At 48.4% G+C, this 13,626-nt stretch overlaps 2 protein-coding genes across 8 annotated transcripts; one reads left to right on the forward strand and one right to left on the reverse strand.

Moving 5' to 3' along the window:
• Positions 1-509: 509 nt before the first annotated feature.
• Positions 510-5,719, forward strand: cdk10 (cyclin-dependent kinase 10). 5 transcript variants are annotated; one of them, XM_053885333.1, is made up of 15 exons: positions 510-669; positions 1,243-1,513; positions 2,197-2,291; positions 2,555-2,627; positions 2,690-2,761; positions 2,831-2,933; positions 2,992-3,073; positions 3,149-3,216; positions 3,307-3,359; positions 4,175-4,244; positions 4,430-4,489; positions 4,549-4,672; positions 4,759-4,898; positions 5,028-5,080; positions 5,174-5,719. In XM_053885333.1, exons 3-15 carry the CDS (start codon positions 2,205-2,207, stop codon positions 5,266-5,268), a joined length of 1,080 nt encoding a protein of 359 aa, XP_053741308.1. In that variant the 5' UTR covers positions 510-669; positions 1,243-1,513; positions 2,197-2,204; the 3' UTR covers positions 5,269-5,719. The 5 variants fall into 5 exon arrangements, with proteins under 5 accessions (XP_053741308.1, XP_053741306.1, XP_053741309.1 ...); XM_053885331.1 differs by having other exon boundaries at positions 1,243-1,472; XM_053885332.1 differs by having other exon boundaries at positions 548-669; positions 1,249-1,472.
• Positions 1,568-12,629, reverse strand: vps4a (vacuolar protein sorting 4 homolog A). Of its 3 annotated transcripts, none has more exons than XM_053885329.1 (12): positions 12,482-12,585; positions 12,056-12,139; positions 10,711-10,822; positions 10,495-10,639; positions 10,138-10,199; positions 9,803-9,922; positions 9,092-9,248; positions 8,864-9,012; positions 8,421-8,502; positions 8,136-8,355; positions 7,924-8,064; positions 1,568-7,515 (listed from the first exon to the last, which is right to left on the reverse strand). In XM_053885329.1, the coding sequence occupies exons 2-12, from the start codon at positions 12,074-12,076 to the stop codon at positions 7,414-7,416; spliced, it is 1,311 nt and encodes a 436-aa protein (XP_053741304.1). In that variant the 5' UTR covers positions 12,077-12,139; positions 12,482-12,585; the 3' UTR covers positions 1,568-7,413. The 3 variants fall into 3 exon arrangements, with proteins under 3 accessions (XP_053741304.1, XP_053741302.1, XP_053741303.1); XM_053885327.1 differs by having other exon boundaries at positions 1,569-7,515; positions 12,056-12,234; positions 12,482-12,629; XM_053885328.1 differs by having other exon boundaries at positions 1,569-7,515; positions 12,056-12,213; positions 12,482-12,578.
• Between the last annotated feature and the right edge of the window lie 997 nt (positions 12,630-13,626).

The following is a 13,626-nucleotide window of genomic DNA, read 5'->3' on the forward strand; positions in this document are numbered from 1 at the left end:
GGCATTGGTCAATATCCGTTCTATATAACAAAACGAATAAATGAACTCAATTTAAATGCTACAGTCCAAATTATAACTACTTGTTACAACATAAATTACATTTATTTTCAGTAACATCTGTCATTTTATTAACGAACCAATATAAAATCACAGCCTTATGAATCACGAACACACTGCATGATACTGGCTAATGTGGAATAACAGGACACTGAACCAACCAATGTCTTCCATTGTGCCATGCAAAAGTGTTTGCATTTAACGTGTTTAAATCTTGAAATACACCAACATTACCAATATACACTTCATAATCTTTACTTTAGAAATACAGAAGAGGGAAAGTTATTCAGTGTCGCCACTGATCCAGAACTATATCACCGACACAGATAGGTTCCTGATGTCGGATTCATCAGATTGGTGGTTCACTTCAGGTTCTTTGATAGAGCCCTCGCCTGCCTTTGTATCCGCTTCCTTTGCGCAGCCCAGTTATCTTGTTAAAGCCAGCATCTGCCTCTGATGCTGTAGGGTGCACGGGATTATTGATACTTATCCAGACAATGACGTCCACAACTCAGCGTACACAGGGCTGCAGCCACTCTGAGGGCGAGTGTCGTCTGTGCCGGAGCAGATGAAGCCCGATGGGTTCCGGGGCGAGCCAGACAGGTGAAACAGGTGAGAGCTTCTTCTCTGTCTATCTATCGATCTCAGATGCCATGTGTGGTGCTCTTTTTCCCTGCTGGGTGGTTGACCTGGATCTGCAGCCGCATGACGGTACCAAGGATCAGTTGTTGGTTTAGGTTCAGCATCTCTCGCGGTCTTCACTGGGCCCCGGTAAAATCTACTGAAATGAATTGACAATTCAAATCCCTTCGATCTTTGAACATATGAGGGGTCGACACTTTTCACACAACAGTTCACATGTCTATTATGCGCCCAGCCATGTGGTGATTTCCTTTACAAAAATATGAAGGTGTTTATCTGTTCCCTGTCTGTATAATCCCATCAACCCTTTCCTTTGAGTTCAATCAGTGACTTCTAATCCGATGGCCAGGGTTGGACCTTACTGGTCGACTTTGAGCGCATCAGCAGGCGGAGGAATCCAGAAAACATGTGCCACATTGATAGTGTGGCGTGATTTTCAAATGTCGATACAGAAATCAAACCTTCTCTGGTTGACCTGGTCTTCCACCACTACTATCCAAATTTTGCTCAATTATTTTTTAAGTCCACAAATCGAACGCTCAGTTACAGATGTGCCGGCTGCAGTTCCATCACCCACCGGGTCGTCGGACTCCAATGACTCTCCGTCCAGCATTCCTGTCATCCTCATCACCGCCCCGTCCAGAGAAGACATCTTCGCCTCACGGTCCAACATGACCATCGCCGACGCCGTCAAAGAGAGGAGGCCTTCTTCTGCACCGTTTGTTGTGGGTCGGAAATTCCTGACCAGGGAGTGATGCTGCCGCTCACAACAGGCAAGAGATCCCTCACTTTGCTCTTGCACCGGAGAGACAGGGTAAGGAGCTTTGTCATCCAGGAGAGGCTGGAAGTAGAACCTGCCTGATAAGATGGTTTTCCTGGCATGATGGTGCTGATAGGTCCAACTGGGAGGAGATGGAGTAGCTTCGGTGGTCTGGGCCTCTTCACAGGGCTGCTGCCCCCCCGACCAGACCGTAGATTAGTGGATGAAATGATACGGACTAGATTTTAACACGAAATATGCTCCTTTATCAGGACTGAAATTATGATTTATTCTTTGTTATTTTTGCTGTCATTTGTTACTTTGAAATAGATTTAAATACATTTTCATACATCTACGAAAGCAACTTTTGCAACTGAAATGACTTTTAACGTAAATTATACCAGGCAAAAAGAAGAAATGCAACAATTAAAATATTAACTGTAAAATATAGAAGCATAAAAATAAACATCAATCATTACTGAGCGAATCCCTTTAAAAACAATCAGTTCACTGATTAAAAACATACAAGGGTTTGCTGAACCTGAAATTAATTATTAACTGTATTTAACCCCACAATAATAATATTTATGAAGAATTACTAAGCGGAAGGGATGACTCTTCTCCGGTATAGTCGTGTACAGCCACCGCACTGACGTCATCAAAACATGGCGACCTCCCGGACGTTTCTGTCCTGCGTTTCTGCGTAAATATTTTCTGGCTTTGTGAATCACTTCTAGGTTTCACCATGGAGGCGCCTGTCGAGGACGAACCTGAGCCCATCAAGCTCAAATCCATCAAGAACATAACGTTCACGGTGCCTCCGAGCGACAGAGTAAGCGGCTGCAGAACTCCGTTAAGAAAAACGACAGTGAAACGTCTTCTGCTGAGAACACACGCTGTTTACGAAGGAGGGAGTTGCTATCATGTGTTACCACTGGCGAGTCAGCGAACTTTCATTCGGCATTAATGTCGATAACTGTAGCGATGCAGCTTTGTTGTTGTGTTGACGACAGTCAGCACTAGCGCGATGACAAGACAATCGTTTTCAGTAAATGCTGCGGTATTCATCCGTCTCTATTAAAAACGTGTCCTCAGTTTGGAAGCTGTCGAAGTGTCCGAGAGTTTGAGAAGCTCAACCGCATCGGAGAAGGAACCTACGGCATCGTGTGTGAGTGTTTCGCTGCTTCAGTTTGGAACCGAACACTTTCACATCAGTCTCTCTCTCCGCAGATCGAGCTCGAGACACCAAGAGCGACGAGATAGTTGCGCTGAAGAAGGTCCGCATGGACAAAGAGAAAGATGGTACATGAGCTTAGCACGACCGCTGCACCAAGAGTCCCAGGTGAAGCCCCCTCCTCTCGTGTGTTTCAGGGATCCCCATCAGCAGCCTGAGAGAAATCACCTTACTGCTGAAGCTCAGACACCCCAACATCGTGGAGCTGAAGGAGGTGGTGGTGGGCACCCAACTGGAGAGGTATCCTGCCTGCACGGTCCAGTCCTGCAGGCCCTTCACTCACCCACCTCTTGTTCAGTCTGTTCCTGGTGATGAGCTACTGTGAGCAAGACCTGGCCAGTCTGCTGGAGAACATGCAGACGCCCTTCTCTGAAGCCCAGGTACATCACGACTCACCTGGCTGACGATCGTCACGCCACGTTCTTGGACCGGTGGTCACCGTGTCTTGCTTCCAGGTCAAGTGTATCATCATCCAGCTGCTGCGAGGTCTTCAGTATCTGCATCACAACTTCATCGTTCACAGGTGAGGAGTCGCACCTTCACCAGTGATGAAGGTTGGACCTACTGCTTATGAGAATGGAACCAAACTGGTGTGTTAAATTTGTCTCCTCAGAGACCTGAAGGTGTCAAATCTTCTCATGACAGACAAAGGTTGTGTCAAGATCGGTAAGTGCTTTTGAATGGCCTCTTCCCTGTGGAAACTTTATAGCAATATCGAGAACTTGACTTAGGATTTGGCAAACTGAGGAGGAGGAGGAGGCAGACCTGACTTTAGCTTGAGCTGTGAGCAACACTCCAGAGACTTAAGATTCACTCAGGAAGGTGTGTGGCCCAACAACTGATTTGGCTCTCGGGGTGGAAGGGTCCACAAGGTGCCCCCTAGGTGACCACAGTATGGAGTTGCATGTCCCGGATTTGGGTGCAGGGAAATCCAGAGGACATGGACCTAAAGAACAGAACATCTCAGGCATGAGAAAGAGGTTCCTCCACAGAGTCTGAAGACCAAGTGGGCCTTGACTGTTCATTAGGACATTAATGTCCCATGGGGCCGAGTTGTGTACTGTGACAAAAGTGGTGACATGGACATCAGTGACATTCCTAGTTTACTGCTACTTTAATTGAATTTCGTTTCTTTAGCTAAATATTATCAATATTAAACTATAAATATTCAAAGATCTTGTATCTAGGGCAACAATGGATAATTCTGCCGTTATAGTTTATTTATTTCGGGGACACACTGTTGAAATGAGTATTACTCAAAAGACAAGGCGAAAAGAAAATAGATGGCTAAAGAAACTGTTAGAATTAGTAAAGATGAGGGAAAAAAAGTACAATTTCTTTCCTTGTTCTGTCCTCACCAGAAGAGAAACAGATCTGTCCCTCAAGATTTAAGTCAAGTTCTTTTTCACTGTTCAACAAGAAACTGTTTAAGACTTGACAAGTCACCAGTCAATGTCCTGCTGCCCTCTCCTCACTGGCAGCTGACTTTGGTTTGGCTCGGACGTACGGGATCCCGCAGCAGCCCATGACGCCCAGAGTGGTGACGCTGTGGTGAGTGCCGTGTCTCCCTCCGTCTCTCAGTGAAGCTGCTGCCTCAGTGGAAAAGTGCACGTAATCTTCTTCCTAATCTCCTGCATGACCTGCTGGTTAAATCTCCTACCAGCTGCATGTGTGACGCCCGACAGGTGGCACTGCCACGTTCGAATTTAGAGGGCTTCAACTGAGTGTCTCCTCAGGTACAGAGCTCCTGAGCTGCTTCTGGGGTCCAAGACTCAGACGACAGCGCTGGACATGTGGTGAGAGCGCACTCCCCGGGTCACTCAGAGGTCAGTCTGTCTAACGTCTGTGCCGACAGGGCGGTGGGCTGCATCCTGGCGGAGCTGCTGGCCCACAAACCTCTTCTGCCCGGAACCTCCGAGATCCAGCAGGTGGACCTGATCGTCCAGCTGCTGGGGACGCCCAACGAAAACATCTGGCCGGTGAGAGCTGCCGAGTCTGTTCTCTGCTCCTCACCAGGAGAGTGATCCTGTGTGTGTGTGTGTGTGTGTGTGTGTGTGTGTGTCAGGGCTTCTCCCAGCTGCCTCTCATCGGCCAGTACAGTCTGAGGAAACAGCCGTACAACAACCTGAAGAATAAGTTCATCTGGCTCTCTGATGCTGGGCACAGACTGCTCAACCTGCTCTTCATGTACAATCCCCAGCGCAGGTACCCGCAGTGGTGGACACACAGGCTCCACACAGCTTCCCTTCAGCTCATACTATAAACGTATTCTTCTGAATCCTACAAAGCTCCTCACTGACAACACACTCATGACTGTGTGTGTGTGTGTTTCAGAGCGTCGGCCAAAGATTGCTTGGAGAGTTCTTACTTCAAAGAGAAACCACTGCGTGAGTCAAATACTGAAGCTCACAGGTGTTGCTGTTTCTCCACCACACCTGCTGATCCATGGTGTGTGTGTGTGTGTGTGCGTGCGTGCGCAGCTTGTGAGCCGGAGCTGATGCCGACGTTCCCGCACCATCGTAACAAGCGAGCTGCTCACGTGTCCGAGAGTCGCTCCAAACGAAGCAAAGTGTGACGCGGCTGCGAGCGGATCCACAGATGTTTGGACGCCATTGTCTACACCAGGATTTGACCCAGCAGCCCCTTGAGGTTGAGAGAGCAGTTCCTCCTGTGACGGACCCATTCCCTGAACTTTCACATCATAGACGCTACTGCGAGAGCCAACAGCCGTTTTTCCTGGCTCCAATTTTAAGGACAGTACTGGCAGAGTGAGTACTGCAATCCTGACCACTTGGGGGCGCTCTACCGGTGTCACCTGGCCCTCAACTGACTGCATGTGTTGGAACCAACACACCTCTAGTTGGCAGACTGTTACAGGGTTGAAGCAGGGACCCACTCGCAGTTAAATCAATCCGGTTCTGATGAGGAGTCAACAAGAGTCAGAGATTCTGAAACTGAAAATCAACACGCCTGACTGTACACGTGTGTGAGAAAATGTGTCGAGTTAAAACACGCTCTCAGATTTGCACCTGTGTCCCTCTCAGTCTGACATTACGGCACACCTCAACACACACCTGCTCACTTCCTCACCAACACCAGCTGGACCCACACAGGAGCAGCATTACAGTCCACCCAACAGACTCACTCACTTGTTACGGTATCGTACGAGCACACGAATGACACTGACATAGTCACTGGGCTCACTGGTTCTACACAGTCACAGGACAATACACCATCTCTATTGCATTCACACGAGACTCCGACCCCTCCCACTTGGTTTCTGACACACAAACACGCACCTAACACTCAAACTTCCTCAGAACCATCATGTTGTGTTGACTTTTTTTTAATTCAGTTTAAATTAGTAATGATGAACATGACCAGCAGCGGATTAGAACCCCTGCCCACCCTCTGAGCCAGCATGTCACACACACTCACACACACACACACACACACACACACACACACTCTCAGAGCTGTGGCCAGGAGAGACGTCACTGGACGACACTCTGACTCGCGGGTCGCTACAGTTGTAGTGTTCAGTCGTGCGACGCTAAACCTGCTCCTGCGTGACGTTAGACTAGCTGCTGGGGAAGAACATGCACGAGTGGGTCAGGTGTGCTCGACTGACCCCAGCACCCGTCGCCCGACTGATTCAGTTTCGGCCAAATACTGGGTTAAAGTTAACGTGCCACGAATTTGTCGCTTCATATTTCTGCCTTTCACTTGTGTTGGAAATTCTGAGGAGGCAGCCAAGCAACAGGTGGACCGCGTGTCCGGCCAGTTGGACCCGGACCAGATGAAAATACAACTTAGGTGCCAGAATAATACAAAATAAAGTCTCAGCTTAAGCAGCAACATCGATGCAACTTCTAGACTTAAATACAATCGCAGTCATAGAACACTTCACAAAACATCACGGTCCCAGATTCTGGTTTCCTCAGAAATGTTTCTCAAGCGGTCAGTCCTGGTTCTAATACTGGAACTGGATGAAGGGCTCAGTCGGGCCAACAGAGGGAGCACTGTCCCTTTTGAGTGACACCAACTAAATATTGAAGAATATCAGTTCAAAGGAGCATTTTGAAGTCAGTTATGTGACCTTTCCAGTCAGTGCAGCAGACGTAAAACATGTGAATGAACCAAAGTCAAGAGGAGCAGACTCTGCTTCCTGGACTTGGAGAGGAGTTTGGGCGTCAGTTTAGTGTCACAGACCAGCAACGGCTGATGGTCACATTCAAAGGCAGATCAGTCGAGCACGTCTGAGCCACAGCGTTGACACGCGAGCGCTCCGACGCACACGGCAGCGGCCATCCATGTAAATCGACACACATGAAGGACAGACACACACGTAATAAAAACACCGTCGCACACTCACAGGCAGGAGACTCGTCCTCACACGCGCTTCTGGAACGCATGGCAACAAGGAGCACAGTCATAGTGGGACATGCATGAGGAGCCCCGCTTCCTCCTCAGGCGACCTGGTGGCCAGCAGCGGAGATGACGAGTCTGTTCTAGCACGTCACGGCGGAGGTTCTACCAGAGCATGATTCTACAGTATCCACGGAGCGGCCGCCTTCCTCTTCGATAATGTTCCAGCGCTCCAGCTTTGTATTTTGAATTCCACGATGACCCAAGCGCAGCGGAGATGGAAGCCTACAGTAGGTGCAGTGGAGGGGGGAGGAGGGCAGGGGGGCATGTCGTGGAGGGAGGGCTCCGAGTCTCAGCCCTCCATCCCAAAGTCCTCTGTGAACTTCTTGACTTTGAGCAAGTCTTCGGTGTTGACGGTGGGGCGAGTGGTGGAGAGCGAGCGCAGCATGTCCGACTGCAGGGGAGACAAGGCGGCACAGCACGCAACTTTAGTCTCACACACACGCCTGACCGAACAACAGCGCCGCCAAGTGCTGGCAGCTGAACCTCTGACCCGACCCACGACAGATGACTGGGACTCATGCAGATCCCAAGACTGAGGTTTCAGCTGTGTCATCCTTCAACAGGAAGTAAATGTGACACAGTGCTACCTAAGATTTTCACAATTAAACGCACACGATTAGAAGCTCAGAGTGACTCCAGTATGAGTGACACATTGGTGTCACTATTTTCTCACACTTCAGTCAGAAAAACACTAAATATATTCCTAACTATCGGGGTGCAACTTTGGAAACAATTCAATAATCTCTCATTTTTAAAGCTGTTACACTACTTTATCATACGACCGACTGACTCCACTCACCATACAGACGATAGGCTCCAGTAGTTTGTCACTCGGCACGTCCATCCAGGTCATCTCCACAGCTGCTGGGTCACCAGGTGAACACGGGGTCAAGAGGTCATCCACCATGACCTGGTTGTTGTCGCGGGACGGACCTCGAACCTACGGCAGGCACCGGGACACGGTCAGATGTTGAAGAAGGATTTTAAACTCCAGTGTTTGAAAGCTCAGACCCTTTTGAAGTGCGTCGCCGACTGGACCTTCCGGACTGGCTGCATCAGGGCGTCCCGGACGATGATGCTGATGTCGGCGCCGGAGTAGCCGTCCGTCTTGTGGGCCAGCTGTCGCAGGTCGCCGTCGCTCAGGCTGTGTGGCGTGTTTCCCAGATGCAGTCGGAACATCTGGGCGCGGGCCGGTTCCTCCGGCAGAGGGATGTAGATCCGCTTCTCAAACCTGGCGAAAACATCACATGAGCTGGACGGTGAAGAAGCAAAACGGAGGGGGCTGCATGCGCTGACCTTCTGCGGATAGCTGCGTCCAGTACCCAGGGGATGTTGGTGGCTCCCAGCACCAGGATCCCGTTGTTGTTGTTCCCCACACCTGTGCAGGAGACGAGTCAGAGACTGTGGCTTGAAAAAGCCGCTGCAGTCTGTCCTGAGTTACGTGCGGCAGACACTGAAGCAAACTATTGAGTAATGCAGCCTCCTTGACAAGAGGTGGCGCTGTGAGTCCCAGTGCTAACAGCTAGGCTTGAGTGATGGCAGTTGAAGACGTCATCCTGACCTGCTATCACAGCACCACTGATAGCAGGTTTGTACGTTCACCACAGATGGCGCCAAAGACCCGAGGACTAATGCACCGTACAGTGAGCCACACTGTAAGCAGTTTAAGAGGCCATAGCTGGGTGGTATTGTGGCGCGGCGGTCAGTGTGGGACACGTCTCGGTGTGAGTCCAGCCTACCCTGCATCTGAACCAGAAACTCTGTCTTGATGCGCCGTGCCGCCTCGCTCTCGTTTTCGTTCCTCGAGCCGCACAGGGAGTCGACCTCATCGATGAAGATGATGGAGGGCTTGTGTGTGCGGGCCAGGTCGAACAGGTTCTTCACCAGCCTGTCGATCAGAGGGAGGAGGATGAGGAAGATGAGGAGGTGAGGAAGAGGAAGCGCAAACAGCAGCGCATCAGACATACTTCTCACTCTCGCCCAGCCACTTGGACATGAGATCCGAGGATGACACGGAGAAGAAGGTGGAGTTGTTTGCCTCGGTGGCCACAGCCTTGGCCAGGTAGGACTTCCCAGTACCAGGAGGCCCAAACAGAAGGATTCCTCGCCAGGGAGTCCTCTTGCCTGACACGAGAGAGACACGAGCAGGGTCAGGGCTTCACCAAAGTAACTGGACTGTCCACCGCTCTCCTGAGGAGAAGCTGGACCAAAACAGTGTAGCGGCTCTATAGACAAACATTCCATAAACGTTTAATATTCAGGAAATTCTTAGCAATAAAGTCAGCTGGTATCAAGTGTTTTCGATAATTGCAAATAAGTCAGGGCTCTTGACTGAGTGTGTGAGTGTGTGTGTGTGTGTGTGTGTGTGTGTGTGTGTGTGTGTGTGCTCGTGTGTCTGTGGGCCTGACACATTTTCAGCCTGATGTGTGTGACAAACAGGCTCGGGTGGTTTGAACAGCTGAGAGCTGTGGGTTCTATTATTTGATCGCGTAAACCCCAGAGCGTCTTGCGTAACACGTGATTAGATGAGAAACAATCAGCGAGCAACAAAAAGGGCGATTACATCATCATCTTAAAATATTATCGCGGCAGATCTGAGGTTTTAATTGTGAAACACACCACCAGAGTGGTAGAGAAGACAAAAAACACATTTGAATTCCCAGTGTTGGTCAGAGGACCTGTGAAGAGGTGCGGGAATTTGATGGGCAGGATGACAGCTTCCTTCAGAGCCTCCTTGGCTCCCTCCAGTCCTGCCACGTCGTTCCACCTCACGTTGGGCTTCTCCATCACAATGGCACCTGGACAGGAGAGGGTGTAATGAGCCTCACATCCAACTTTGTTTGCAGTTCATTCCGAGGCTTTGACATTCCGGCATCCATCAGTTACAATCTTGGTAGTTAAATAAATTCCTTCATGCTTGACAGTAGGAATGACTTGTATTGCATTGTATTGTTTTGAACAAACGAAACAACATGCAGACTGTGACATCATTCATGTCGCAACCTGAACTCACCCATTAGCTGCTCCTGCAGCTTCTTCTTCTCTGGGTTTTCACCTTCACTGTCACTGTCACTCCTGGATGCAAAGGTTAGAGAAGTGTGACACAGACTCGAAAATCACTATCGCTTGACATCATATTTATGAATTCACTCCTGGAGAGACCACAGGGCAGACACAAAGGTCAGTGGAGAGGTTAGAAAAACCACTTGTATCTGTAGTGGCAACATAAACGGAAGCAGCCCGAGTGGTAAGAGAATTACTGTTTTTGTTTCTATCATGTGCTGCTCAGATTTATTTGAAGTAAGAGCTTTTTAAACCAATTTATTATTGCTATTTTGAACTACTGAAAGATAGCTGACTCTTCTCGTACTTGTCATTGCTCTGAGCCTCCTTCACTGGCTTCTTTCCCGGTTTATCTTTGTTCTTCAAGTAGTCCTTCAGCTTCTCGGCTCTGTCCAGATACTGCATGCACTTGGCTCGTATGCTTTCCTTCGCTTTGTCGCTGTGAGCCTCATCTGCATGACAAGCACAGCCACCGCGCTGAAACACCAGCTGAACAGTCACATATTTCCTGCTGTGTGCTCACATTTGATGGCGTGGAGGAAGTATTCCACAGCGTGCTGGTAAAGGCGCAGAGCCTCTTCATAGTTCTTGGCCTTGTCTTCTTCTGTGGCTTTGGTCACAAGATCAATCGCTTTCTGCAAGAATGTGACAAGAGAGCAAAGTCATGAGGACAGACCCTAGTCTTCAAGAAAAAAGGAAAGTAGTGGAGAATTCTCTTGATTGAATTATGGATTACTTTGTGGAACCAAACTCATAAAAGAAGTCCTGAAAGGGTTTTTTTTCTTTCTCATTTCAAGGGCTTGACTGAAACTGGATCCCACTGAGCAGTGAACCGGCCACTCTGCAGATATCTTAAAGTTGTGATGTCAAAAATGCACTAGACCTTGATGAATCACAGAAAATACTTCCACACACCTTTTTCTTCCAAAACGCCACCTAAAACACACTGAGGGCCAGTCTAGTATGAACCATGGAAAATAAACATTCAAAATACAAATTGAAGCACTCATTGAAGCACACATCAAATTTCTTTCTGTAATATTGTTTACAAATCATCAATCGATCCCATTTCAGTTGTATCTATTGAGGTTGTCTTCCATCATATTATGAGCTCCTTACGTGTCAATTGCGGAGCGCATCGGTGACAGAAGATATATAAGCTGAGAGGACCACAGATGTCTGGAGGAGGCAGACCCACTAACAGAGGAGTGTCCAACGCCTACTTGGAGAACGGTCATGTGAGGTCTGGACAACCAGAAGCTCAGATACACAGCAGCTCCTCTCACTGGTGAAAACTGTTTCTGTTCCTCCCATGGATTTGCTGAGAGCCCAAGCTTTCATGGAAGCCATCGCCATTACTGCTGTGATGTTTAAACCAACTGTGATTCATGCATTAGGTCAGAAAAGCCTAACTATAATTACAAAATGGGATACGTTACAGAAGTAAGTCTGGAGCTACCATCCATAACATTAGCTTTGTCATGTCGCTAACAAATATTGCTTATATATCACGGTAAATTACCACGACAGAAATGATTTCCACTTGACTCTGTAGACCTAAACAACATACATGAATAGCAAAAACCTATAAGTCCGTTTCAGGGTCAGTAAACCTGTGTGTGAGCTCGCTGGGACACAGCCCAGCTACATGCTAAGTAGCCACTTGTCCCGTTAGATGCTGTGAAGTGCATCACGCAGCCATGTAGCTCTATATTATTCTATATACATTAAATTGTATAGTGATGTATAGAATGTATTTACTTTATTCAGTTTATAAGACGGTAAGGAAAGTGACAGAGGCGTGAAGGACGCAGAAAAGCAGCTGTAATTTCACCTGCCTTTGGCTAGCATGCTAAGCTAACAGGTACCTGCAATGTTGACGTTGTCATTTCATCTCACTCTTCCCGCGCTCCGTCCAGGTTCGGATCCTCCTCTCGGCCCGGTTCAGCCCGCTCCTCAGAAGTTCAACACGGTATTATGACGGCGGGTTTGCAACTAGTTGAAGGCGCAGGCCATGACAACACTACTGCTAGCACAGATGACAGCTCTGGAACAACAACACATCACACTGCGCAAGGACTGGTCACAACTTCCGATTTGCCGCTTCAAAATAAAACAGGAATTATCGCAATTTATGTGTTTGTAAGCCAGATATCATTTTGCCATACCAAGTCACGGTAAGCGTGTATAATAAACAAAGTATTGTTTAACTAGCCTGGCAGATTATCCATTTCACATTTAAAATACAAAGACGGTGTTTTTAAATTTGGGAAATCTCTTATTTATACTGATACCTCTGGTCCTTATGCTTATTTTAAAGCGCGGGTCAATTGTTGCAGGTCTCCCTGTTTAACTTGAATTCACCGGAAAGAAAACAATCCCGCCTCCTGAAGCTAATATAGCACTGAAAGGAGGAAGTCGTTGGTGTTCACTGCAGTGATGTCTTTACTTTGTCCCGTGTCAAAGGTGGCGACTTGGTTTGGTCGAGCCGGTGCGATGACGTCACACAGTCGTTTAATGTGCAACGTTTAGCACGGGATACAGCACAAAGTCTCTCGGCCGATTAAGTGATTTATTACAAAAGCTAGTGAAACTATAATCACCAAGTATAAATTCTGCAAATGGTTAACGTTTCACAATCCAGCTAAAGACGCAATAACAACAATGTTCATTTTCTGTTGCAAACGTTGATCCGCTCTGCTTTTTAACGCTTCCAAACGTCTCTTGAAACTGTATTCAGGATTGAGAACAGGTGTGTTTCCCAGTCAGTCACAACGTTTGAGTGCTCAGGTTCTATCCGCATCGCAGGTGTTGCTTCTCTTCACTGAGATCATCTTCTCAGAGGAAACGCCAAGATGGCGCCAGTCCAGCATGGCTGTGCCTCGAACATCTCACTGGTGAGCCGTGCATATGGAGTCTTCAGTTGGTGATCAAGGTCCCAACCAGGTCTCCAAGGCCAATACCAAGACCATTGCCTTCCAACCCACCCTTCTCTGCGCGGTCCAGACACCACCGTGGTGACCCTCTACTGGTCCCTCTCGTCTCCCTGAGGTCAGGTTGTAGAGTCAGCTGTGAGGTCAAGGCAAACCTCTGCCCATGCCTGTCGAGGAAGATGTTACCAGGGCAAGAGACACGACCTCTCCAGCATGTTGAGATGGGAGGCTCCTTCACATCCAGACACAATGCACGAGTCACCATGACGGATCTACTCTGGATCTCGCCTGATTCGGTGAGAGCCCTGACATCGTCCTCTACTGGTCATGACCCATTTCTCACGAAGACAGTGAACTCAAGATCTTGGCCTCATCCTCACACATGCTCCTTCTTCACCCACCATTTCCCTGACAAACTCGAGCTCCATTCCCTGCATCATCCACGGGAAGGAGGGTTGGTTTGAGCCTGGCTCTGTTGCTCTCAGACCCTGGTCCTTCAACACGGT

Source organism: Synchiropus splendidus, chromosome 14 (assembly GCF_027744825.2).
Source record: "Synchiropus splendidus isolate RoL2022-P1 chromosome 14, RoL_Sspl_1.0, whole genome shotgun sequence".
In the NCBI taxonomy this organism is placed as follows: domain Eukaryota; kingdom Metazoa; phylum Chordata; class Actinopteri; order Syngnathiformes; family Callionymidae; genus Synchiropus; species Synchiropus splendidus.

Excerpts from the sequence above, each read along its gene's own strand:
- cdk10 (XM_053885331.1), top strand. Across the intron at positions 2,292-2,554 it reads CGGTGCCTCCGAGCGACAGA|TTTGGAAGCTGTCGAAGTGT; the intron begins GTAAGCGGCTGC and ends ACGTGTCCTCAG. Across the intron at positions 3,360-4,174 it reads CAAAGGTTGTGTCAAGATCG|CTGACTTTGGTTTGGCTCGG; the intron begins GTAAGTGCTTTT and ends CCTCACTGGCAG.
- vps4a (XM_053885329.1), bottom strand. The coding sequence starts at position 12,076 with ATGACAACGTCAACATTGCAG. Across the intron at positions 9,923-10,137 it reads GCTGCAGGAGCAGCTAATGG|GTGCCATTGTGATGGAGAAG; the intron begins GTGAGTTCAGGT and ends TCTCCTGTCCAG. Across the intron at positions 9,013-9,091 it reads TGGCTGGGCGAGAGTGAGAA|GCTGGTGAAGAACCTGTTCG; the intron begins GTATGTCTGATG and ends TCTGATCGACAG.